The 26,323-nt window shown below is 51.1% G+C and overlaps 1 protein-coding gene across 1 annotated transcript; it reads right to left on the bottom strand.

The window, feature by feature from the left end:
- Positions 1-871: 871 nt before the first annotated feature.
- On the bottom strand, positions 872-25,714 carry LOC101428919 (BPI fold-containing family B member 4). Its single transcript, XM_058287406.2, has 16 exons — positions 25,609-25,714; positions 24,585-24,647; positions 23,444-23,963; positions 22,333-22,437; positions 21,461-21,604; positions 18,819-18,882; positions 18,407-18,467; positions 17,331-17,422; positions 15,948-16,151; positions 14,234-14,287; positions 11,504-11,674; positions 10,602-10,669; positions 8,437-8,479; positions 6,722-6,785; positions 4,086-4,162; positions 872-1,179 (listed from the first exon to the last, which is right to left on the bottom strand). The coding sequence occupies exons 1-16, from the start codon at positions 25,712-25,714 to the stop codon at positions 1,156-1,158; spliced, it is 1,860 nt and encodes a 619-aa protein (XP_058143389.1). The 3' UTR covers positions 872-1,155.
- Between the last annotated feature and the right edge of the window lie 609 nt (positions 25,715-26,323).

The following is a 26,323-nucleotide window of genomic DNA, read 5'->3' as shown; positions in this document are numbered from 1 at the left end:
ATGTGATTTGCTTTGGCCACTGAAATGTGAGCAGAAGTGAAGTGCCTCTTTTCCCGGGAGAAGAATTTAAGGGCTGACACATGGTTCTCATGCTCTTTCCTCTGGGGACTATACATTTTGGGGCCAAATCCAGCCTGAAGCGACCCCTTGCAACTTGTGAGCAGCAGCAGTAGTGAGTGATTAGGGCTCTGGGGCTAAACTCACAAGGGTTCGAACCCTAGCACCGCCACTTGCCAGCTGTGGGACTTTAGACAAGTCCCTGTATTTCTCGGTGCCTTGGTTTCCCCATTTGTGAAATAGGGAAGGTCCTGGTCGCACTCGGGGCTGTTCTGAGGGTTAAATGAAGCCAAGTTCCCAGGCCTCATGCAGGGCTCGGCAGGTGGTGAGTGTGCAGCAAACACGAGCTCTCAGAGGACGTGGTGGGAAGGGTTGGTTTTGTAGCCTTTCACCGCAGCCCTGCGCCTGGCATACACGCACCCACCCTTCTGGACCTGAGCAAGTCACAAGCTGGAAAAACAGAAAAAAAGGAGAGGAAAGGAGGCAACTCAAAGCTGAGAAAGAAGAGGAGCCCCTGCCATCTGGGGTGTGCCGTGGGCGATCCTTCTGGCACCGTGAGGTCGGGTGGCTTTGAATTTGTTGCTCCAGGGTCCTGCGGGCTGAGGGGCTGGGGTGAGGGGTCCAGACAAGGTGGTGAGAGCGGAAGGACAGCCCCTCCTGCTCGCCTTTGGGGTCCCCAGTGTAGCTGACATTTTTCCAGCATGGACTGATCCGTCTTCTGTCTGGTGTAGTGACAGCTGGCAGGGGAGCCCGAAATACCCCGGCCCCGACCGAGGGGTCTTCAAGGAGACTCACCCCAACCGAGTGCAGGGAAAGTGGCATCTTTTATTGAAAGTGTAAAGTACTCGGCGTAGTGGCAAGGCCTTAGGGCACCTCCTGTCACTGGGGCTGACAGTGGATGAGATTGTTGGCCGACAGGGACAGTGGCTGGGACCTTTTTTGGGGTGGGGTCACATGGGGAGGGGGGTCACAGGGCTGGGGAGGGTTTGTCGTGGAGGGTTGAAGGGACTCGGGGCCCAGGAGCCACATCCAGGCTGAGCCTGCCCAGGCCGGGGCTGGCTTCTCCGGGGGCGGTGGCAGCGTCTCTGCGCCCGTCACTCACGCACTCAGCACCAGGAGGTCCTTCAAGGGCAGAACAGAGAACCCGGTTAGTGGGTGGGGTGGCTTGATCAGTCACAAGCCTGTCAATCGGGCGAGCCACGCTTCCGGGAAGCAGGAACACTGAGCGACAGGGCCAAACGCGGCCAAATGGGCCCCGAGATCACCCTGGAAGTGTCGCGAGCTTGCCTGGTACAAGGACCTGGGCAAATCACTTCCTTCCCTTCCCTCATCTCCTTCTTCCTCAAAATAAGGGCAGAAGGCCTGAACCCCTCTCCCCAATCTTCCAAAACCCAGTTTCATAATTTTTTAAAAATCTGCAACACAATAAATGCTGAGAGTAATGGATTAAAACCCATAAAACAAAATAAATGTCCATATGTCCATACAGAGATAATAAATAATTGATTCAATAAATTGGGGAGGACAGCTCTTCCTTATAGAATTCCAATTAACAAATGTAAAAGGAATTCTAGAAATGGGAAAATACCATTGGGCAAAATCCCAGCAATAACTGTTGCAGACAAGAACCATTAACAAATACAAAATTTAGGGAGAAAGTACGATAAAAAATGGGATATCTGCACAGTCTCAAGCACCTCCCACAAGATATGCCTTAATTATAAAGGGGCAAATGGTAACAAGAGTGGAGAGACCACCTTAATCAAGTGATCAAGGAACATTTCCGGGAACACGACACAAACACTTAGACTCCTGACATGATGCGCTGAGAAGAAGACAATGTCACTGTTGTAGAATTCTCGCCCAAAATGCCTGACCTCAGTCTAAACGTGGAAAAACATCGAACAAACCCAAACCAAGGGGTATTCTCCCAAACAGCCCAGACTATCAGAAATGTCAGGTTCCTATAATTCGATGCGATGTGGGATCCTGGATTGGATCCCAAACCAGAAAAAGGACACCTGTGAGAAAACTGGAGAATAAGGTCTCATAGATGAGTTCACACTTTTGAGTCAATGTGAATTTTCTGGTTTTGATCCTTGTACTGTGGTTATGGTAAGATACTAACAAGAAGGGAAGCTGGGTAGAGAGTATTCCGGAACTCTTTGTACTACTTTTGCAGCCTTTCTATACATCTAAAATGATTTCAGAATAAAAAGTTTTAACAAATGGCTAGATCCATATAATAATAGTAACAGTAATAATAATGATAGTACCATTTACAGGGGTCTCCTAAACCAGACATTGAGCTTTATTTACACCAGTAGTTCTCTACCTTTCAGACGCAACACCTCATTTTACTTTTTATTACAGGAATGTAGTCTACTACTCCTTTTATTATTCTGAAATAAAATTCATAGATTATATAACCTACTTACACATATATTTTAAAAACCAGTATAATCTCCTTACTGGAATACAAAGGAGAAATAAAAAGCAGGTAATTTATAATAAAATAATATATGTTTTGGAAAGAAAATTTGCCCCCACCAATTTTGGAAAGGCCCTCAGGTTTGAGCTTTGTGACCTTGAGCAACTGACCTCCCCTCTCTAATACTGAGGCCCTTCGCCTCTGATGTGAGGACAAACATCACCCAAGGCTGGGGTAGGCCCAGACACAGGAACAACAGTACATGAGGTGGGCATCATTGCTTCCTCATTTCCAGATGAGGAAACTGAGGCCCAGAGCAGGGCTGAGGTCCTGTAGGAGCTCAAGTGGTGGAACCAGGAAGGCAACTCCTGGGGACACTCCCAGAGCCTGCATCGGAGCCCTGGCCACACTGCCCATCCAGGGCCATCATCCACCCCCTCGTCTGCTCCCCTTAATGTGGAGGGGTGGCCACTCCCCGGGCTGAGGGCCAGGCCTGGTGGGGCACGGGGAGCCATGCGCCACACACTGCAGGGACCATGCAAATGGCTATAACCTTTTGGAAATTGTCAGTCTGGGGCAAAGGTCCACTCATTCCCCTTCTGGGAACTTGTTTCAAGGAACTAACCCTTGAATCCCAAAACAGTTTTATGTACCAAGATGTTTATTATAATGACTAGACGGATAATGGCACACACGTCGAGAATGCTTACTATGTGCCAGGGACTATGCCAGGTACTTTGCACACAGAATCTCATTTTACCCTAAAAGCATCCCTAGAGATAGTGCTATGATTAATCCCTTTTAATAGGGGAGAAAACTGAGGCTCAGAGAAATAGTGTGCCCAGGGCAACCCAGCTGGAAACTGCAGAGGCAGGATTTGAACCCAGGCCGCTGGGCCCCAGAACCCTCATTCTTTAACCACCATGCTTCACTGACCATCCCTGGTCAAAGTCATGTTTAAAAATAAAACCCCATAAAGACAAGTGAAAAAATGGTTCAAGTGGTGATTTCTGGGTTGCATTTGTATCTAGGAGGATATACATGTTTGGTCTTTTTCTTTACCATTTTTTCCAAATAGGAAAAACAAGAGCCCATGCACTTGAGCTTCAAAGCACCTGCCATGATTATAATTAGGCGATCACCAGCGGGAATGTTTACCCCAAGGCCTACAGTCCCACTGGGCTGGGAGAGATTGGCGAGGGCCAGGGCTGTGCGTGGTTGTCGTTCACTGCTGTATCCCCTGTCCCTTGCAGTGTCTGGCACACAGTAGGTTCTCAATAAAAGTTCTTCCAGTGAATAAACTTCCCACTCTGGGCAAGCTCTTTAGTGCCCTGAACTTCAGCTTTCCCCGTTGGAAGATGGAATAATGGTTGTTGTGAATGAGCTCGTGGATGTGAAAAGCTTCCTCCAAGGCAATTTGGTAGCTTTGTTTCTTGTTCCCTCAGTCCCATGCTTTGCAGGAAGAGACCCCTGTTTCCCTGCCCTGCCCTTCCCCTCTCCTCCTTCTCCCAGTTTCTGACCTGACAACCTGCATCCACCAAGGCTGACAGGCAAAGGGCACTGAGGGGAAAGCAGCACCACCTCTACCTCCCCTTACCTCCAGGACATCGATGTCTGCGTTGTTGAAGTCAATGTTGAGAATTTTGGGGAGAGGGACTCCAGAACCCAGCACAGCTGTGGAAGAAACCAGTCGGGCATGGTCAGCACAGCCGAGACAAGCCAGCCCCCCGGGAAGCCACCAGTGCTTACAGAAAGACTGGAAAATTCTTTCTGCCTCGAGGCCTTGGGTCTCGCATTTCCTCCTGCAGGGAGCTCGCTCCCTCAGCCCTGCCTCCCTGGTAGGTTCTCAGCCTTCCCTGAGACCCTGCTCCGATGTAACCTCCTCGGTGAGGCGTCCTTGACCCCAGACCAAGGACTCAGGCTACTGCTGCCCCTTCCCCTCCCCTAGTAGAGAAATGACGAAACAGTATTCTCTCTTTCTGCATCAGCCTCCCCTATCAGACTGTGGTTCCTGGCGGGCAGGGATCGTGTCCCAAGATTACCCAGCCCTGGGCCAGGCCGAGAGGAGTGGACAAATGCTGGCAAAATGGAGGAGTGGAAGGATGCACAAGGGGGGCCCCAATAAATGACCGCCAGGGGATGTGCTGTTTGTTTTTAGATTATCAGCCCAAGTAGACCTGCTAATCAGTGTTCTGGAAAGAAAGGAAGGAGAAAGGAAAGGAAGAGAGGGAGGGAGGGAGGAAAGGGTGGGGGGTAGGGGTGGATTAAGTGAAGGAAACCGACTTTCTGCCTCTAGCAGGACTTTGCTGAGCAGTAAGGACATTGTGAATCTGCCCAAGAGGACTATCTTCAGCACATCCCAAATATGCTTGGCCACAGAACCCTTTTCTCAGGGTGTCTTATAGGACTAATGTTCAATGGAACCCACTTTGGGAATCATGGATCTAACCCAATCTCTCACTTCTCAGAAGGGTAAACTGTGTTTCAGCAGGATTAAGGGACTTTCTCCAGTTGACACCAACTCTTAGTGGCCCAGCCAGGATGGGGGTCTCCATTGCTTGCCTCCCAGGTCAGCCCGGCACAGCTTCTGGCATCATTCTCTCCCGCTGGGGAACATGCAGGGACTTTGTGACCCGGGCCTGTTCCCCATAGAATGGTTCTCAGAATAAGGTGCTGGGTAACGTCAAGTTCTTGCCAAATGAACCTGGTGACTGTCCTGTAAAACCCAGGCTGGCACAGCTGCTGGCATCAGCTGGAACGTGCCAGCCCCTCTCCTTCTTCTCCCTTCTGTGAAGCAGAAATCAGGAGGGAGAGGTTGAGGCCAAGAAGCTTGAGGGCTCGGGGACTGAGGTTTCCAATGATAAGGGGATGGCACGGCTGCTCGGCCAGCTTGCTCAGCCTGCAAATGCTACCCCCACCCTCACTTCGACAAGTAACTTTACTGGTAATATTCTTGAAACTCTTACAGAAAAGATCAAGCATGCTCAGTCTATTCCAATTAAAAAGTTGGGCAAGAAAATGTGCTAACTGATAATGTGACTGCCAATGGAGAGGATTCTGAATTAAGAGATTAGAGATGTTGGAAAGGGAAAATTTAGCTTTATTTGCACTGGTTGAATTTTTTAAAAATAATAAGAATGCATTCAGGGAGTGGATGTGGCTCGAGCAGTTGAGTGCCCGCTTCCCACCTGGGAGGTTCCGGGTTCAGTTCCCGGTGCCTCCTTAAAAAACAAAAAAACAAACAAGCAAAACAAATTTAAAAACTAACTCAGGGAAGCTGATGTGGCTCAGTGGTTGAGAGCCGGCTTCCAACATACAAGATTCCAGGTTCAACCCCCAGTCCCGGGTCCGTGGTTCAAACCCCAGGCCTCCTTGACCCGTGTGGAGCTAGCCCATGCGCAGTGCTAATGCACACAAGGAGTGCCATGCCACGCAGGGGTGTCCCCCGCATAGGGGAGCCCCATGCGCAAGGAGTGCACCCTGTAAGGAGAGCCACCCAGCACAAAACAAAGTGCAGCCTGCCCAGGAATGGCGCCACACATACAGAGTGCTGACACAACAAGATGATGCAACCAAAAGAAACACAGATTCCCATGCCACTGACAACAACAGAAGTGGACGAAGAAGATGACGCAGCAAATAGACACAGAGAACAGACAACTGGGGGGAGGGGAGAGAAATAAATAAATAAATAGATAGATAGATAAATAAATAAATAAATCTTAAAAAGAAAAATCCCCGGTCCCTGGTAAAAAAAAAAAAAAAAAGAATGCATTCATTTAATTAGCCCTGTATAATTAAAAATAAATACAAATTTGAAAATAAGTCATGAAATAACTACATGAAAAAAATGAAGAAAGAAGCGTTTAGAAGAAAATATACTCAGTTGTTGAAGTTAGTTGCCTCTGGGAAGTTGAGATATTTTTTCAAACTTTTCCGGACTTCCTAAAATTTACACACATATAATTTTCACATACAATCAGAATTTTACATATGCATGAGAAAAACAAAACAATCAGCCAAACAAAATAAAGCAGAAGCAGCCAAGTAAGGAGGTTTTGAGGTACCCATGGGGGGCGCGTTTGCATTCAAAGGCATAAATAAATAGGCTGAGGATGAAGTTCTGAGAGTAACTTCTCAGCAGAACGCTGTGCTATAAACACGCCTAACAAATCAACCGCCACCCGGTCCCCACGCCACGCGCCCTCGGGCAGGGCAGGCGCCCGCTCTCACCGTTCATCGCGGGCATAAACGCCAGGTCGAAAATCTTCCCCACCAGCACCTCCATGAGCCCAACCTGCGGGGGGAAAATGGGAACTGAGTCCAGGCCAAGGCGGGGGGCTGCCTGCGGGGAAGGCTAGGAGAGGGAGCCCGCGGGACCCCAGCCCCGGCCGGGCGTCGTCTGCTCCATCTGCCATCTTCAGATGGGAGGCTGAGGCCCAGGGAGGGGCAAGGACGGGTCGAAGGCCTGTGGTGAGATGTGAACCAAATGAGGCTTAAATTCTTCCCGGGAGGCCCAGCGCCAGCGTGCCAGGTTCCCATCTCAGGGCAGCCTCCGAGGGCCTGGGAGCAGATTCCTCCACCTCTTTGACCCTCAGCTTTCTCAGCTGTAAAATGGGAAAACACGCCAGGAGCCCCAGCTTGCAAGGATGCAGCGAGGACTGTAGGCAGATCGTGGAGAATGCAGGGCTTTGAACTTTTTCATGTATCACTGCCCTAAGCTTCTCTAAGCCTTGGTTCCCACATTCGAAAATGGGAGTGTGTAGTCCTCCCACCCCAGGGTGGTTATAAAAATGAAACAAAAGCTCCTATACGTAAAACGCCTGCCTATAGATCCTCACAGTGGTCAGACCAAGGGGCTCAAAAAGAGGTCACCTTGGGCAAGTCATTGACTTCTCTGAGTTTAGCCTCCAAGTTTGGAAAATGGAGTTAATCATAGTTACCACGTCATAAGGAGGTTGTGAGGATTAAATGAGAAAAGCATATTAAACAAAAAAGAGCTGAATGGAGTGCCTGGTGCACTTCCTCTGAAGCTTCATAAATATGCATTGATTTTGCAATCAGTGTTAGCTCCTTTCTCCACTTAGAGTTCAGAAATTTCAGTTCCAGTCCCAACTCACTCCAGCCAGCTCTGAGGCCTCAGGCAAGTCACAGCCACTTCTGGGCATCAGTTTCTCTGCCTAGAAAATGAAGCTGGTGATACCATGAACTCCATGAGCAGTGGCTGTTTGGGTTAGAAAAGCTCAAAAATGAGCAAGAAATAGATTTGACACTTCTCTCTGCCCATATGGAAATGTCACCCAAACTTACTCCAGAAAGCAAGTGCCTGCTGAGTTGGCAATTTGTAAGATTAGAGAGGGGAGTTCCGGAAGCCGTGAGTGGGGCGGAGGACCCAAGAAGAACCTAGAGGTGAAAAGAGGACCAAACCCAAGAACACGAGAGTCTCCGATTCATAGAGTCTTAGAAAAGCAGAATTCTAGGACCTGGGGAGTAGAAAGGATGATGGCAATGAAGCCAAATCCATTCATTTTGCAGATGGGGAAACAGGCCCAGAGTGGGTTGATACTGCCCAAGGTTGCACAGCAGTCAGTGGCAGAGCCAAGTCTCCCAACTCCAGGAAGGAAGGGCTCATCCCACCACCTCTCAAGCCTGGAATGGAGAGGTTTGGACCAAGTGGCACCATTTAGGACAATAGTTAAACTGGGACAGCATCACAGGCACAGCAGAAAGAGCACTGAGTCTACTCTGACCCTCCCTCACTTGGTGTGCCTCAATTTCCCCATCTGTGCAAGGAGGTTGCTGATCTCTAAGGCCTGGCAGTGCTAATGCCAACGCTTGGGAATTCCTGCAAACTTCCCTGTCCCCGCCATCCTGGCTGGGATGCCCTGGGAGCATCTGGGTTCCAGTCCCAGGAGAGCTCACCCTGGGGCCAGGGGCTTGGCACTTACATCAAAGTTGCCCACGTTTGAGGTTCTGAGGCTGAGGCTGGTCCTGCAGAAAAAGAAAACAGCCATCAGAAGGAGAGCTTGCCAAGGATCATGAGATGCTTGCATTTCAATAAACTATCAGAAGCCCCTACCCACATGCTCATGAAACGCTCTCTTGATCTGGAGGGAGTTAATAAGCACAATGATCTGGAGGGAGTTAATAAGCTGGTTTCACATACTGAGCAGTAGCTACGCACTAGGCACAATGCTAACGGCTTTATCTACCATATATATATAAGGCTCAAATTGTAGCCTTGCCATGGTGAGCTTGTGACCTTGGCCAGATTACTTGAGGCCTCTTCATACCTCAGTTTCCTGTTCTGCAAAGTGGGTATCTGCAAGGACTACATGAGGTAATTCACACCTAGAACTGTGCCTGGTACAAACATCAGTGGATTCGTCCTTACAGCAACACCCTGGAAGACCATCTGAGGCTCCCGGGGGACCCTGCATGGCCCCAGGTCAGAGAGGGACCCCCTGAACGTGCACTCTCAAACCAACAGTGCCACCTAAGAGGGGCAGGCCGGGCCCACACATAGGGTGGAAAATCCAAAGGATGGGCTCAGCCTCCAACAGGAGAGAAGCAACAGAGCAGAGGACTCTCTGCTGCGGACATTTTTAATTCTCTCCTGGTTTTCCTTTCATCCCTCTCTTCCCCTCCATCTCTCCACTTCTCAGCACCCAAGCCCCTTTCCTCCCCAAGGAGATTTCCCTCCCTGTACTCCCTGCTGGAAGCCCCTTCTTCTCATTCCAAACTCCTTAGAAACTTCTGGATGGCTCTTAGTGTTGTACTGTGAGTAAGTCCCATTTGCTGGACTAGGTAAATATATGTTGTAAGAAGAAAAATTTACAATAAACTAGGCATCTGCTGAAAATATTTCACCTCATCTCTTTTGGTCTTGGAATGGGAATAATAACAGTACCTACTTCCTTAGATTGATGTCAGAAATTAAATAATGGCTTAAAATGTACAGTTTCTATTTGGGACAATGGAAAAGTTTTGATAATGGATGGTGGTGATGGTAATTGTGAAACGAATTACACTGAATTACATATTTGAGTGATTAAAAGGGGAAATTTAGGTTATATATTTGTTACTAGAATAAATTTTTTTTTTAATCCATGGAACTGCACAACCCAATGAACCCTAAGCTAAACAATGGACTATTGTTAATAGTACAATTATAAAACTGTGCTTTCATGAATTGTAACAAATGTACCACACTAATGCAAGGTTTTCATAATAGGGTGGTTTATGGAAATCCTGTAGTTTATGCATGATTGTTCTGTAAACCCACAACTTCTCTAATAAAAAATTAATTTTAAAAAGGCAGAGCCTTACGCAGGCAATTACATTTTAAATCGTTATAACAAAATCAAGATATTTGCATAGAAATAGACAATTAGAAAAGTAAAATCCCATTAAAAAAGAATTAAGTGAATTGACACATTTAGGACTCAGCTCAATGTTTAACACATAGCATTTGATGAATAAGTTATGATTATTATAACTACTATGAGGTAGTGATAATTATCCCAATTTTCAGATGAGAAAACTGAGGCTCAGAGAGGCAGAGCACTTGGCCAGGATCACACAGTCAGTCAATGGTCGCATCAGGATTTGAACCCATACAGCTTGACTCCAACGCCTGTGCTGTAACCCCTCAATGCAGCTCTAGGTGCAGACAGGCCTGGGTTGGTTCACTTGCTATGTGATCTTGAGAAAGTAAATTCACCTCTCTGAGCCTTAAGTTTTCTCCTCCTTAAAGTGGGACAACAGCCCTGACTTCACAGGACTGGTACGAGGGCTACACAAGACAATGCCTCTAAAGGGCCTAGAGCAGAGCCTGGTGCCTCCTCAGCACCATCGTCACTGTCACTGATGCGTCGTCACTCTGCTGCCGGCACAGGTTCTTTCTAGCTAGCTCATGGCTTCGCCCACCATCAGTCTTGGCCGTCACCCCCATCTCCACTTTTGCAGCCTGTTGGATTCGCCCAGCCCCTGATGGCCACACCAGGAGACCTCTAAGTCCTCCCTGGCGGCCCCCAGGTGAGCCAGGGCCAGCCCCAGCAGCGCCAAAGACCCTTTCAGAGGAGCAGGAGCCAGAGGCAGGGAGCCCCCTTACTTGTCCAGCTTCGCGTCGATCATGAGCTTATCCGCCTCCACAGAAAACATGGCCAAGAGTTCTGTGTTCTGGAGGAAAAGGGAAGAAGGAAATGTCACCACTGTCCAGTAATGGACACCTTGGTCCAACTCCCCTCCAATAACGCTCTCCATGTACTGGATGATTTTTTTTTTTATTCTTCTCTAGAGGAAAGGAGTTAGAATGAATGAATTGCCAGCACTAACTATTGTTTGCAAGTAAAGTCACAGCGAGGGCTGAATGTGTGTTTCTCGGAAAGACAAATGTCACAGAATCCCAATGATTGGCATGTGGGGTGTTTACCAAGTTTCTCTGAGATGTCTCAGTTCAGAATTGGGGGAGAAGGGGTCCCTGGCAGCCTTGGGAACCTGTGTCAGGTGAACCACTGCAGGTGGGATCGGGCAATCTCACTGCCAATCACTGCCCCCCAGCAGAGGCCCCTCTGCAAACAGAAGCCTTATTGTAGGGCAATTTCTCCATGTCTACTTTCCTTCAGAAACTAAACAAAACAAATAAAACAAAAGCAAAACTTGGTCTTATGAAAAATGTAGTCTACACTAATACATGACCTGTGAGAATGGTAATGGCCTCCCCTTTCTGAGCCCTTACTGTAGGCCGGCACTGCTCTGAGCATCTCGTGCATGTCCTGCCACCATCCCTAGTGACAAGGAGAAAATCGGGCTCGGAGAAGGGGTGACTCGCCAAGGCCACTTAGCTAGAAGTGGCCAAGGCTGGATTTGAACCCTATCATCTGGCCCTCAAACCAGGCCCGAAGACTCCCTGCTGGGGTCAGGGGGTGGGGATTTGAAGATTGTATGGCTCGAGGAGACCACCTGGCCCTGTCTGGAGGCTCAGCCGAGGGCGCCCACTGCGCAGACACTCACCACGTCAATGAGGCAGATGGTGGTCTCCACGTCGTTGGGCTGGGACACCATGACCTCGGAAGTGGCAAACACCTTCACCAGCGCCTTGTCCTTCTGCAGCGTCACTGATGGTGGATTCGGCACCTGGATCCTGATGGTGAGTGGGAGGGACTCGGGGTACTGCTGGAACACCTGTGGGAGGGCACCAGGCAGGGTGAGGGGGGCCCTTGGCAGTGGAGGTAGACCTGGGGGTTGTCAGCCGACCTTTAGACATCTGGTATGGGGCTCTCATACCTGGGTAACTTCAGGTTCAATGACAGGGCTTGAGCCCTACATACCGTGTGGGAAAGCCACCCACCCACTGGGGGATGTGGGCATGGTGCTGCCTTCTCTGAGCTTCTCACACAGGGCTATTGTGATAATTAAATGTGACGGTGATGGCAAAATCCAAGCTCAGTGCCTAACACATGGCACTGCTGCAAATCTGGTCCTGGTCCAGAGAGGTCTCCTGGGGGCACTGGGTCAGGAACTGGACATTGATAATGTCATGGAATCATCACATGGGGACACCTTCATAGGGTATTTTTTCCTTCGTGCTACATCATGAAAAAATAGGTTCAGAGGAAAATGGAGGCTCAGAGCAAAGTGCCCAAGGCCGCCGGAGAGCCGAGCGCTGAGTCCAGGCCCGTGTGGCCCAGGAGCCCTTTCCTCCGCTCCTGCCGCGTCTGCTCGCCCTTCCCAGAATGAAGGAGTCCACGGCCCCAGGGATCTTGCAGCAAAATCCCAGAGGAAGACACAGGCTGACCCACCTGCTTGGATTTGCTGAGGGTCTCCTGAGACCCAGAGTGGGAGGGGGTCTGAGCCTTTTTGCCCCAAATTGATTCACCAAAAGCAAACTCGCTAAAGGGAAAATTCACCAAATGACCAGTTTGCCATATTTACTAAATAATGGTTCACCAAACAAATTTTATTTTAAGGAATTTTAAATGAATACAAATATATGGACAACCTCAAAGTTGCTTTTAAAAAGAACGGAAAGAAATCGGTTTGAACGGAAGCATGTCCCGATGCAATGCCGCAGCCTTCCTAAGCAGCCTCGACTCATGTTCCTGAACACTCAAGGCGAAGCTCTTGGTCAACTGGCAAGCCTGGTCAAATGGCAACCAACTGCCCACTGCATAAACTAACCCTTTGGCAAACTGGCTTTCAGCAAGTCAGTTATTTGGACAATTGGCTTTTGGCAAGGGGATTTCCAGGATGCTTCCCCAGAGGGCACTCATATCCCAACCAGCCCCACGTGATGCAGAGTCTCCTAGAATTAGCAACCCCTTCCTTCTCAGGGGTTACCTCACCCTCTCCCCAGAGCAGGCGGGGCCCTGTGATGCCCATCCTAGCTCTGAACAAGCTTCCCCTGATGGCTCTGCCCCAGCCCTGGTCTCCAGGACACATCCCCCTGCGTCTAGCCAGAATCCCCCCTGCTGCAGCCCCTGCCCCATTTGAGACCTGAGTCCCTGTTGTAGCCCAGCTCTGCGGCTGCCTCATTGTGTGACTTCTCTGAGCCTCAGTTTCCCCACCAGTAAAATAGGGGTATTCTTCCCCGATGGGCCTGTGGATGGGGGGACAGTTAGAACCAGATGAGAGAGAGGCTCCTCAAAGCGTTTCATAAACCATAAACAGTCGTGAGCGTGGGAGGTGGCCCAGGAGATAAAAGGCCCCTCTAGTTAAGGAGTCCACCTGCCTCCCAGGCAGCCCCTGCCTCTGAGAGGAGCAAACAGCGCATCGCCATGTGGCTTCCAACCGCACGAGGGCGGTGGTGACCACGTGGTGCTTGTGTGGATCTCAGGGAGAGGGAGTGGAAGCAGAGGGCAGGAGTCCTCTCCTGCCTCTTCTGAATTCCCACAACCACCCGGGGTGGGTAGAAAAGAGGTGAGAAAGGTCTCAAATGGCTGCAGACTGCTGCGATTCTTTACACCTGTATAAAGCTTGCTCTGTATGGACCTCTTTTCAGGAGTTGGCATGGAAAGAGCCTGGCACCAGAACAGGGACAGGAACGGGGTCAGAGAGCCCCGGCCTTGGTCCAGCCGCACGAGGTCACTCACTGAACATGCGTACACTTGCTCTCTCTCTCTTTTTTTTTTTTTATGATTGTGTCATCAGTAATGATGCATACATTATTCATCCATCAAATGCCTGCTCATGTCCACAGCTTCCCAGTGAGGTGAGTATTGTTACCCCTGTTTTCCAGACGAGCAAGCTGAGGCTCCGAGAGGGGAAGTCCTTTGCCTAAGGTAACACAGCTGAGTTGGGATTCAAATTCAGGTCTGTCTGCTCCAAAGATCTGGCTCTTGCCCTCGAAACCACCATGCACCTGCCATGGGCCCAGCCCGGAGCCGCCAGCTTTCCACCCATCATCGCCTGGGCCCTCAGAGATGAGACTGGCAGAGGTGTTAGGAGACTTTTTTGACAAATGAGGAAACTAAGGCCCAGAGATATTAAGTCTCTTGCCCAAAGTCACACAGCAAGGAGGTGGCTGGGCCAGACTGGTCCTCTGCTAGAGCTCAGGATCCTTCCCCCTCAACCCCCCACAGCCCACTCTCAGGGGCGTCCAGCCTCCAAGCCTTTGTCGCTGCTCTCCCAGGGTCCTAGGGGCTCCCTGTCCTGGCACTGAGCACCTTCCCTTCCGCTCCGGTTTCTGGAGCAGCTGGAAAGAGGGTGAGGCTGAAGACAAGGGGACCCACCTGCCCGACGTACCTTGGGAATCAGGGCCCCCAGCGTGGAGGTAGTAAGTGGAGGAAGATCTTCAAACTGTAGGACAAGAAGAAGGACCGTGTGACTACTGAGGCCCCAGGGACAGGAGCTGCTAACGCAGTGGTTAGAGTCAGACTCCTGCAAGCGCTGACATGCTCCTCTCCCTTAGGGTACCAGAGCCCTTGGGAGGCCCTGCCTGTCCTATAGCGGCCACCACAGGGACCGTGAGAGCCATTTTGTGGCTGAACAGCCCGGGCCAGCCACATAAGCTTCCCACAGGCATGGTTTACAAGCAGGAGGCAAGGCCTGGAGCCCAGGTCATCTTGAATCTTTCTTCTCCATAAAATGTAATTCTTTATTAAAAGGTGAGCTCCTGCGAGTCCTATTTGCATAAACCTGTATCCATTAAAACCATGACTTCTGTCATATCCCTGAACCACTTTTACCTTTGTTCACTTAATATCTTCTTTAAGTTGACTTACTTTTTAAAGCTTCACATACTAAAAATGCAAAGCCAATACTACTTGCCAGAAAGAGATGACAACCGTAAAAATAAACACATCGAAATCTGAACAATCCCATTACTTTCTAAGTGGGTATCGGCGTCTGTGGAGGGTTTTGGGTATGAGACCTATGCCCTCTTAGTTCAAAGGAAGGCATGAAAAAGAGGGCAAGAGGATTAACTACGGACCAGAATCCAATGGAAGCTGTCCTCTTTATGAATCAAAGATCAACGTAATTAGTGTGGTGGCTTTTTAGAGAACACCTTGTTCTTAGGAGACGCACACTGACGTTTATAGAATGATAGATGGCCCCCAAAACTCAAATTGTTCAATAACAACAAACAGATGATGGACGGATGGAGGGACGGATAGATGGATGGATGGATGGATGGATGGATGGATGGATAGATATGAATCAAATGTGGCAAAGTAAGAAAACTGGTAAATCTAGATGCAGGGTACACGGGCATTCATTGTACTATTTTGTAACTTTTCTGAAGGCTTGAAATTTCTCAGAAGAAAAGGTTTGGAGAAAAAACAACTGTGGAGCACACCTAAGGGCAATACTTTATTCTTGGATATCTTTTAGTTACTTAGTATCGATGCTTATTAGTGAAAGGCTGCTAAAAATGTGTATTGAGATACGTATCTAAGAGAATACATTATGTTTCTTAAAAAGCATTGAAATAAAGTGGAATAGGACTGTCCAGCTTCGTCCACTCAGCATAATGACATTGGGATTCATCCACGTTGTTGCACGCATCGGCATGGTTTTCTTGGGGTGGAGGAGGGACAGGAGGGCTGGATAACAAGGAGGCACGAGGAAACTTTGGGGTGCTGGATATATTCCACATATTGATTGTGGTATTCGTTTCAAGGGTGTAAATATATGTCAAAACTTACCAACTTGTATACTTTGACTATGTGCAGTTTATTGTTACTCAATTTTACATCAATAAAGCTGTTCTGATTCCTCATCCTCTGATTTTACGTTATTTAGAGCTGCATCTGCAAACTACCTAAATCCTCTCCAGGCACCCTGCTTGGTGAACACTGATGTAATCAATACACACCCATGAATTGGAGATGAGTCAAGAGGAGGCCCGGCCACGGTTCTCTCTTGAAGACATTGCCCTGAGGCCAGGGGGACTAGAAAGGACCCACAGGAGCCGTGTGCTGCCCCGCCTGCCCTCCCCAACGGGGCCACGACTCACCGTGCCGTCGGTGATGTCGATATCCAGTGCCCCTTGCTTCTGCAGGAGAGTCAACACCGAACCCAGGAAGTTGGCAGAAATAGCCAGTTGGGAGTTGGTGTTGTCGCCCATGGGGGGCAATTCTGGCATCCTCTGCCTGGGATCCACTGCTGGCCGCCCCAGTGGGTAGTCGATGAGGTCCCCTCCAGCCTCCCCAACCAGAGACTGGGGAAGCAAAGGAGAGGGGTTGTGAGCAGGGACGCGGGAAGGAGAAGGGAGAAGGAGGCAGAAGGCTGGGGTGAGGCCCCAAATCTGCTTCCAGGCAGCCCTCCCAGCTTAACCTGCTCGGCCTAAGAGACTCCTTCAGTATGTGATGCAAATCCTGCTTCATAATCATTTGTAGTCATGGCCATGGCATATCACCTTGTATTTTAGTTATCTGTGTGACACCTCAGCCTTGCCTTAATGAATTAGCACATTTATGTGTATGCACAATGTACATTGCCTGATTTACTCTTTGAAGATAAGACTCTTCTCCATGGCTGACAAAGCACTCTGTGTTCTGTCCCCAGGGGCCTCCCTGGTTTCGTCTCTAGCCCCTCACCCTTTGCAGACCAGCCACCAGTGCCTATTCAGTTCCTCACACCCTCTTACCACTGCTTTGTACACAATCTTTGCACACGCTGTTCCCTCTCCATATACTTCTCTTGTTAAGTCCCACACATCTGGCCGGTCTCAGCTCAGGAGTCATCTCCTCCAGGAAGCCCTCCTTGGCTTCCCCTTGTTTTAGGCTCTGAAAGCCTTGACCCTCTTTCACAGAACTCATGGTCTATACTTTCATATTTGAGAGATTCTTGGATGGCCTCTCCCCTCCAGTAAATTATAAACTCCCTTGGGACAAAGACTTTGTCTCATTCACTACTATATCTCCAGTAGTCATCCCAGGACGAGACACACAGCAGGTATCCAATAAATAACTCTTGAATGGTTGAGCGGGTATGTGTTTATGAACATGGTGGGTGTGCGTATATGCATTGCGAAGGTGTGCCTGTGTACATGGGAAGGTGTGTGTGCATCTGCACTTCTGTATGATGGAGCAATTGGGGCAGGTATCCATCCTGTGCAGCCCCAGGATGTGTGTGCGTGCCACGCTGCTATGGGGATGGCTGAAGTTAATCTGCACAAAGTCCTTAGAATGGCACCTGGCACACCGTAAGTGCATGTAAGTGTTGGGTGTGATTATGTTTCTAACATGGTTTCTAGGAGGTCTTTGTCTAATCCACAAAGATTCCTGTTCAAATGCTGCTTCTGGGCATTCACCAGAAGCCCCGGGAGCCCTTCCCCAGCTCCACTGCCTTTGGGGAGGAGGACCACTTCCCCCTGCCCCCAAGCCCAGGCACTCACGTTGAGGTCCAGCTCCAGGAATTCCCCAGTCACAAGCGGAAGGCTGGAGAAGGTGTACTGGACACTTCCCAATATCCCCAAAGGAATCAGAGCTGCAGGCAAAGGCGGGGGTCACAGGGAAGCCCCCTTCCCCCACCCAATACTGTCCTTCTTTGTGCCCTGTGCCTGGGAGGCTGAGGCTTCTGCTCTAGGGTCTGTGGAAACAGCAAGAGTTCTGGGTTCAAATCCCAGCTCTGCCTCTTCATTGCTGCATGGCCTCTGTTGGCCTCTGTTGACCTCAAGCTCCTCTTCTGTAAAGCAGGCTTAATGTTATAAGCCCCTTGGGCTACATGGAATGGGGCCAGTGAGATCCTGGGTGTGGATGAGCTCTGTAAACTGCAAAGTGGTATATTCCGGAGAGGAAGTTTTAGGATTACCTAACGTACTACTCAACTGGAGTTGGCATTTCCTTGCCAGGTGACCAACAGCCCTTGACCCTGCGGGGAAAGCCAACCTCAAACTACCCCGCGTTCCAGGGAAGTGTGGCATCCCCATCAGAGAGGGCTGCCCTCTATGGCTGTCCAGGTTATGTCCTGCAAACTCGAGGTGCAGCCGGTACGTTGTCACCTCCGTGACAGAAGGTCCCTGGAACTGTGCATGCCCACGTGGGCAGCCTGCCTTCAGCAATCCTGGGAGTGGGGGTGTTGGTCCTTGCACCCCCAGTCTGAGGCCTGGACAGTCGCCACGGTGTCCCTCATCATTCACACTCCTAATCCCTTTGTTCTTTGAAGCCAGACCCTCCGTCTTAGAGATGAGGAAACTGGGAAGGGTTCTAGGGCTGCGGGGCAGAGGCGCGCTCAAAGCCAGCCCCGACTCCCTCCCAGGGCTGTAGCCCCCAGTCCCAGGTGGGAAGCACCTTCCCCTGGGACCTTTCTCGTGGCACCAGCCCCACGGCGGTTCAAGGGCCCGAGGGCAGGTCTGACTTGCCCGCGCACCGGGCCCTCCCCCAGGACAGCTCCGCGTCGCGGCACCTTCCCAAGCTGGGCCCAGCAAAGGCACTAAGAGGTGTCAGGTGAGGAAAAGCCAGGGGGACTTACAGTCCACGAGACCCAGCTGGTCGTTGACAAGACCCAGCACCACATCCACAATGGGGCAGAGCTGTAGGGAGAAAGGGCCGTGAAGGGCTGGCGGTACCGCGGGGTCAGCGACAATGACGGCTGACGCCTGGGCAGCGCCCTGGCCTCGCCGCCGCCCCAGGGAAGGCTCAGCCGCAGTTCCCAGTCTGCAGGGGACCCAGCTGGCTTTCAAGCCCCGCCTCCCTGTCCCCTCACTATCTGCCCCCCATGTCTCTCGGGGTCCTCCCCAGACCGCCAAGAACGTGCCCCGGTCCCCTGGCCCCTCCATCCCCTGGGTCACCTGCTTGCCCACAGCGGGGAGGCCGGGCAGTGGCCCTGGGGACCTGGGGAACCGGAGCTCCCTGCCCCCCGCCCCGTTCCAGCAGGTTCTTACCACGTCGGGGAGGACGTTGGCCAGCACTCGGTTCACCAAGTTGTCCACGAGGTTGGGGAGAAGGCTAGGGAGAGAAACAGGGTGAGGGCGAGACTCGCAGGCTGAGCGCGGGTGGAGGGCCTCAAGGTGACTGCAGGGGCCCCCAGCCCAGGCTCTCAGAACAGCGAGAGCCTCTGAGTGCTGGAAAACTGTTCTGAGTGCTGCAAGGACAGCGGGTGTTCCCCTGGACCTGCCTGGGCAGGCCACCCAGGCACATTGTTTGGCCATTCAGTCACTCATTCATTAGACGAACAAATGCTGCTTCTTAAGCTCTACAAGGGGCCCGAGCTGTGATGTTGCTGATTCTTAACTGCAGAAGTCGTCTCAGCCCTGGTTCCCTCTTGCTCATCTGGCACTCCAGTCTCTAGTGGGCTGTCCCCTGCCGATTTGCATAATCTTCCCAACAGGAAAATCGATGTCTTACTTTGTCCAAATAGCTAACACAGTGTCTGGAACATTGTAGGTGCTCCATAAATGTTTGTGGAAGGGGGAGAAGAAGGAACACTGGCCAATGAAATGAGAGAACAGGGTGTTGGTACTAGAAAGATTGTGAGATACGATCCATTTGACAGACAAGGAAACTGAGGTCGGGAGAAGAGACCCAGAGTAGGTTCCAAGTACACCATCCAGCTCTTAACCATTGAGTTCAAGGGAGGCAGGGGTAGATTGTATATAGACAAGATACACAAACAGAAAACAGACTTGCAATCCAAGGATTTGTTTCCAGAGGCCCTACATGCTGAGGCTGCAATCGGACCCCTTTGAAAACTGATCTCCCACCCCCCACTGAACTCTGCCTGTCCCCTCCCTCCAAGGTTATAGCAGTCTAGGCAGTAGTGTGCCAGTTTGACAAAGCTAGGACTTGCTTGAGATATAGTCCCAATTAGAACGTTTCCCCCAAAGCTTACTTTTAAAGTGGATTCACCTTAAGGGGACTTCTCCTGGCTCCAGTTCTCCTTGGATGATAAGGCCCTTGAGAACACACATGCACATGTATGAAAGTGTGTGCAGGTGTGTGTATGTGTATATGTGTGTATATGTAGTTTAGTCTCTGTATATTCAGGACACAGATTGCTTTTCCCTTTGGAGAAGCCACATCGGCCCACATGTGAAATGATGCTATGTTTAAGGTTATTCATGTAGCCTTATGTGTCAGAGCAAAAGATTAAACTAATTGAATTGTCCAACAATAGGGGATTGGAAAAATAATAGTGCACCAAGATAGTGGAATATTACACAGCGGTGAAAAATTAAACAACAAGGAAGTTCTCAAAGTCCAGATGCAGAAAAATCTCCACATAGAGGAAACAGAAAAAGCAAAGTGCAAAGTGTTATAGCATGCACCCATTTGTGTAAGGAGAAGGGTGAGAAGTAAGCTTCTACAATTATGTTTGCTTGCATTCGTATAAAGAGACTGGAAGGAGCATCAAAGATGAATAACCGTGGCGAGCTTGATGGAAAGGGAAGAGAGGGAAGCGGCTCGTGAGGAGCTCTTCAAGCCTTCAAGCTGTCCTTTTGTCGTTTTTTATTCTCAAACCATGTATATTTCCTAGTGAAAAATGTAAATGTAAACACCTGTGAGGTCTCAGTGTGTTTCCCTCCCCCTCTTTCCCCTGGGGCCTATTTTCCCTGCTCCACCCATTTTGAAGCAGAAGCAAAGATTAGGAGAAACCAGCCTGAATCTGAAAGATTTGGGTTCAAGCTGCAGGTGAGTTTTTCTTCTCCCAAAGTCAAGATAAGATGAAAAGTAGAGGTATTGGGTCAAGGAATAGATAAGAGAGAAGGGAAAGGAATGGGCGGGGGCGGGGGGGGGGGGGGGGCCAGGGCAGAAGCCTCACAGAGAGGCTGAAGAAGGGTCTCCCATGAAGAGGCTCGGGGAGTGATGAGAAAGGGACTCAGCGCTGGACTGCCCCAAGTGTACCTTCATCCAAGACCACGGCCTGGGGACTGCAGGCTGGATGAGACATGGACACTTGAGGCCACCCTGGACAGAGGGTAGAGACTTGGCCACTTTGTGGGGAGGATGTCCTAGAAAAAAATCCCCCTCACCAAGGTCTAGTTGGACAGAACCAATTGGGAAACTTCCCCAGGAGTTGGGGTACCAATGGATATGCAACTCCTGTTGGAAACATAGTCATAAACTCTTCAAGTATGCCAGATTCTGCACCGAGTGTTTTACATCCATTATCTCAATTCCCAAAGGAAAAAGAATTACCCTCATTTCACAGATGAAGAAACTGGAGCTCAGAGAGGCACCTGGGTTTCCCAAAGTCACGCAGCCAGGAAAATAGTGTTGCTGAGATTTGAGCCCCTGTTGGCTTGCAGAGCCTGTGCTCTTAGCCATATGGATCCAGGCCTTTTTGAAGTGGAAGCCTGTGTCATCAGGTTGGCTAAGCCTCACAACCTGGGTTTAAAGGCACAGCCCCTGCAGCGCGGTCATGCAAGCACCCGGTCATGCAAGTGCAGTGTGAGCCCTCTCTATCCCCTAGACTCACTGCTCTCCCACCCCAGTGCTCAGGGGTAAGTGGGTGGTGCCATTTTGCTTGCCAAAGGAAGACCACTCCATCATCCCCCAAGACGATCCACGGCCTGCTGGTACTCACCCCCTCAGCAGCTTGACTTTGATGCCCCCCAGGAGGGTGTCACATCGCTCAATGACCAGCCGTGGGTAACCTGTGCGGTCCATGGTCAGCCGGACCTTGGCCGTGATGTTCACCTCTACCGCAATGTCCAGGAAGCCAATAAGACTGGAGGAGACCAGGAAGCCATGGAGACGCTGAGTCCCACCCAACTACCAGGCAGCTCACCCTCGCCCAGGCCTGCCCAGCTCCTCCCCCTCAGGCTTTGCCCTTGCTGTCCCTGCCACCTGTTCCCTTCGCTCTTCTCTAAGTATCCCAGACAAGGAAGGCTTCCCTCATCCCTCAAATCGTCAGTGAGCAAATCTGTCTCCCCAGTCCCAAAGGCTGGGAACAGGGGTCACCAAATGAACTCTGTACGTGAATTCTGGCTTCCAGGGTGACCACCCAATCACATGGCTTTGTAGACATGACCTTGTCTGGTGGGGATTAATCTATGTCAAAGTCCACCCTCTGAGGTCCTCTAATAAGCTCCTACTATGTGGCAGGCACTATTCAGGAGGCATTTGGCTTGCCTTCCCTCCCTTACGGCCACAGCCTTCTGGAAAGGAGGCGGTCTTCTATCCCCATGCAAGAATGACCCCAGGCCATGCAGCTCTACCTGACAGGGTCTGGACTCAAACCCAGGCTGTCACTTCTCCAGCCTCCCGGCTCTCAACCGCCTTCACCGTTGCAAGGCAACCTTGAGTCCCACCTGATAAACCACGCCCCGGTAACTCATCTTGTTCTCCCCGTTTTTGGATAAAGAGATGGGGGCGTGGAAGTAGAGGAGGGGAATGACGTGCTCCCCCCGCGAGGACACGGGGTGCAGGGGCCCCTCTGGGGCTGAACACACGCACCTCTTCCCGTTGATGGCCACGCGGGTGTACAAGCTCAGGTAGACGCCCACGCCAGGCAGGAGCCGCACTGACACGCGAGGGAGGGTCAGCTCCGCGATGCGCAGTCTGCACGGGGGTGCGGAGCGCAGTGAGGGGGTGCAGCCCCCACCGCCCCCCACTTGCCGGGAGCACCCACACACACACACACACACCCTCCTCATCTGCATGCTCATTCCTCCTGACTCTAAAGAGACCTGAGCTTCATGGACAGAACTTGGAAAACAGAAAGGTTAAAGCAAAAATTGCCACAACCCATAATCCCACCGCCCAGAGACCTCCAGTGTATATTTCCTTTGAATTCCTTTGAGTTTCCTTTGAATACATCTACTTTCCTTTGAATTCTTTTTCCACAGACAAGTGCCATTCATTCTACCTGACCCTGCCCCTTTGCCTGGTCCCCTCCAGCACATTCTTCAGATTTCAGCCAAGGTCCTCTTCCTCCAGGAAGCCTCCCCTGACCTCCCAGGTAAATGAGCTCCCCCATTATACACACTCTCGTTGCCCTACGAGCTTCTTATCACTGCGGTAATTTTATGTTGTTTGCAGCTTCTTTATTCCTGTCCATATTCTCCACCTGCCTGCAAGCTGTATGAGGACAGAAGGTGTGTCTTCTTTTGCATAACCACTGGGTGATGTCCCCAGTTCCAACACAGTGCCCTACACATAGTAGGAGCTCCAAATATTCGCTGACTTAAAGAATGAATAAAGGACATGGGCATAATTGAAATTATTATATATATAAGATTTTTAATCCCTGGGCATTTTCCACTTAAATTATTTTACTATGACTGTTCTACAGATGAGGAAACAGAGATGAAAAGAGACGAAAAGAAGGGCCCAGAGTTATGCATCAAATATAAAAGGTTGAGCTGGGGCGCAAATGTGGGCCTGTTTTATCGCCAAGACCCCAAACCATAAAATCGGGACCTTCAAGATGTTCAGTCCAGAACCAAGCCCCAGAGTGTATGGGGTTCTGAAGACTCTCCCTCCCCCAACCCCTGGTCTCGGGGGTGAGGACCCCTGTTTGCAGGTTGGCCAGGGGGCTTAAGAGGGAGAGCCCAGTCCTTCTTACCCTGTGATGCCCTGGACGGTGCTGAGGATGCCGCCCTCGCCAAGCACGCCAAGGACGCCCCCTCCTCCGAGAAGTCCTCCATCGCCAAGGAGACCTCCCCCGCCGAGCAGGCCCCCTTGGCCTGACAGGATGCCTTCATTCGCCAGCATTCCCCCAGTCCCCAGCAAGCCACCTGGGCCCAGCGCCCCAGTGGCCACACCAGGTGGGATTTCTCCGGGTCGCAGCTCCCGCCGGTGAAGCCTGCCCACGGTCGCCGTGCCTTCGGCTGACCTATACTGCCCATGGCCCCTGTGGCCGCCATATGCATTCTCAGCACTGCGGTAGTTGCCACTTCGGAGGTCCCTGATGCTTCCGTCCGACTCAAGGATCTCACCGTATCGGTATTTGCCCCCCAACTGAGCACTGTTGTCGTTGGCATTGATGTGACCATACTTGTAATTACCGCCAAGCTGGTTGCCGTTGGTGTATTTGGGGGGGGGCTCTCGGACATGGAAGTCGTTGTAGGGAACACCACCGACACCTCGGGGGAATTCAACGCGTCTGTAGTCATTGTAATGGTGTCGGCCACTGCCCAAAAGACCACCACCACCACCACCCAAGAGACCACCACCACTGCCACCCAGCAATCCACCTCCACCACCCAACAACCCACCACCACGGCCCCCATCCGAATGCCCCCAGTCACTGCCACCACTGCACTGTTCACCACCACCACCACCACCCAAGAGCCCACCACCACTGCTGCCACCTAACAGCCCACCACCACCGCTGCCACCCAACAGCCCACCACCACTACTACCACCACCCAACAGCCCACCACCACCGCTGCCACCCAACAGCCCACCACCACTACTACCACCACCCAACAGCCCACCACCACCGCTGCCACCCAACAGCCCACCACCACCGCTGCCACCCAACAGCCCACCACCACTACTACCACCACCCAGCAGCCCACCACCACTGCTGCCACTGCCACCCAACAAGCCTCCTCCAACCCCACCCAAGAGATCGCCACCGCCCCCTCCATCCCCACCACCAAGCAGGCCCCCCAGAAGACCACCTCCCCCGCCGCCTCCACCTCCACTTCCACCAAGCAAACCCCCCAGGAGAGGCCCACCACCATCACCACCAGCTTTACCCATGGGCACCTCTCTTAGGGCCGAACGCAGAGCATCGCTTTGCTGCAGGGTGCCTGAAATGGCTGCAGAGAGGCAAAGCATCAGCCAGGGTTTTCTCTTCTCCCACCTCCAGCTCCTGGGCACCCCCCACGAGGCATCCCTCAGCTCCCTGGGCCTCACTTTTCCCATCAGTGAGATGCAGGGATCAAATGAGGAGATTCCTCAGGCCAATCCAACCCTGACGTCCCAGGTGCTCTCTTTCCCTGCTGCGTTTACCTGGCCTCACTTAAATTAGATGTCAACATCAGGCAGTCAAACCTGGATGGCTTTTCTTCATCCTCCTCCCTTCCAAATATTCTATACTTTACAGTTTAAAAAACCTATTTTCTCTTGCATCATCTCAACTGATTCCTGGGAAATAATAAAAGCCACAATTATTGTCCTCATTTGATGGATTGAAAAAATTGAGGCCACTTAAGCAGAAAATTATCTCTTTTCTTTTTCTCATGATAGCTCTGGATGGGAATTGGTGCAGGGAGCGTGTTCCCACTTGCCAGATGACAAAACTGAGGTCCTAACACTTGCAGGCAGCACTAATTGTAGCTCCCACTTACTGAAGGCCTTCTATGTACCCAGAACTGGGCTTAGTTTTCATAAACATGGTCTCATTTAAGCCTTACATCAGTCCTCTGAGATGAGGTCCATAATTGCACCCACTTTGCAGACGAGGAGACTGAGGCTTAAGAACTCAAGTCATGAACTTAAGGTCTCACAGTCAGGACTTGAACCCCAGGAAAGCCGACTCCGGAGCCCGAGCTCTTAATCACTGCTCTCTGTTTCTCAAGAGACATGAGCATATGTGCCTAGCACCTGGCACATAGGTGATGGGAAATGGCAGCCGAAAGAAAAAGGGGAAACTAAGGCCTGGAGAGGAGACATCACCCGGCCATCTGATGTGGGTCTGCCAGGGACGTGAGGGTCCTGGGGAGCAGGGCTGCCTGGACGGCCTTCCCCGTGCCATGCCCATGCTGAGGAGGGACTCACCATTGCTCAGCACGTCTTTGGTAACCCTGAGGACGGTGTTCGTCTCTTGGCGCATGCCACACACGGCCGCCACGCACAGGGCGGCCACACACCATGCCGTCCACATGCTGGCGCTGCTTCCCTGCTGAGGAGACAGGGCGCCCGGGGCCAGGAATCACCCCGTGGCCAGCAGGAGGGCAGACACCCCTGCTAAGGGTCATATCAGGACCCTGAGACCCGGAGACGGGAAATGAACAGAGGCCAGAGAGTGGGGCAGGGCGCCGAATTCCTGGTGCCACCCCCCGAATTTTTCAAACTGAAATGAATCTGGGGATGCACAGTGGACAACATGTTCATTCTGTCCTAGATTGTGGGTTGTCTGATTATCTCCCAAGTGAGATTTCCAAATGGGGCCTCAAGGGAAAAGGGTAATGGGGTTTTCCATTTGAAATAGCAAAATGGTAGCAAGCAGGTTCTGGGGAAATCCCTCCAGCATCTATCCAATCACCCACCTACCACCCCCTCAACCATCCATTCATCCACCCACACACTTACTCATCCAATCATCCATTCTCCCCTCCTTTTCACCCATCCACCCATCCTCCCATCTCTCCATCATCCAGCCAGTCAGTCACATGTCCATCTGCCTGTGTGCAGAGAACAAGTGGCTAGGCTTTTTTGACCATCTATTCAAACCTTCCATCAGTCCCTCCACCCATCAACACATCCATCTAGC

The sequence above is a fragment of the Dasypus novemcinctus genome, chromosome 24 (assembly GCF_030445035.2).
Source record: "Dasypus novemcinctus isolate mDasNov1 chromosome 24, mDasNov1.1.hap2, whole genome shotgun sequence".
Taxonomy (NCBI): Eukaryota; Metazoa; Chordata; class Mammalia; order Cingulata; family Dasypodidae; genus Dasypus; species Dasypus novemcinctus.
The sequence above is the reverse complement of the archived record's forward strand: the minus strand, read 5'-3'. Positions and strand labels throughout refer to the sequence as shown.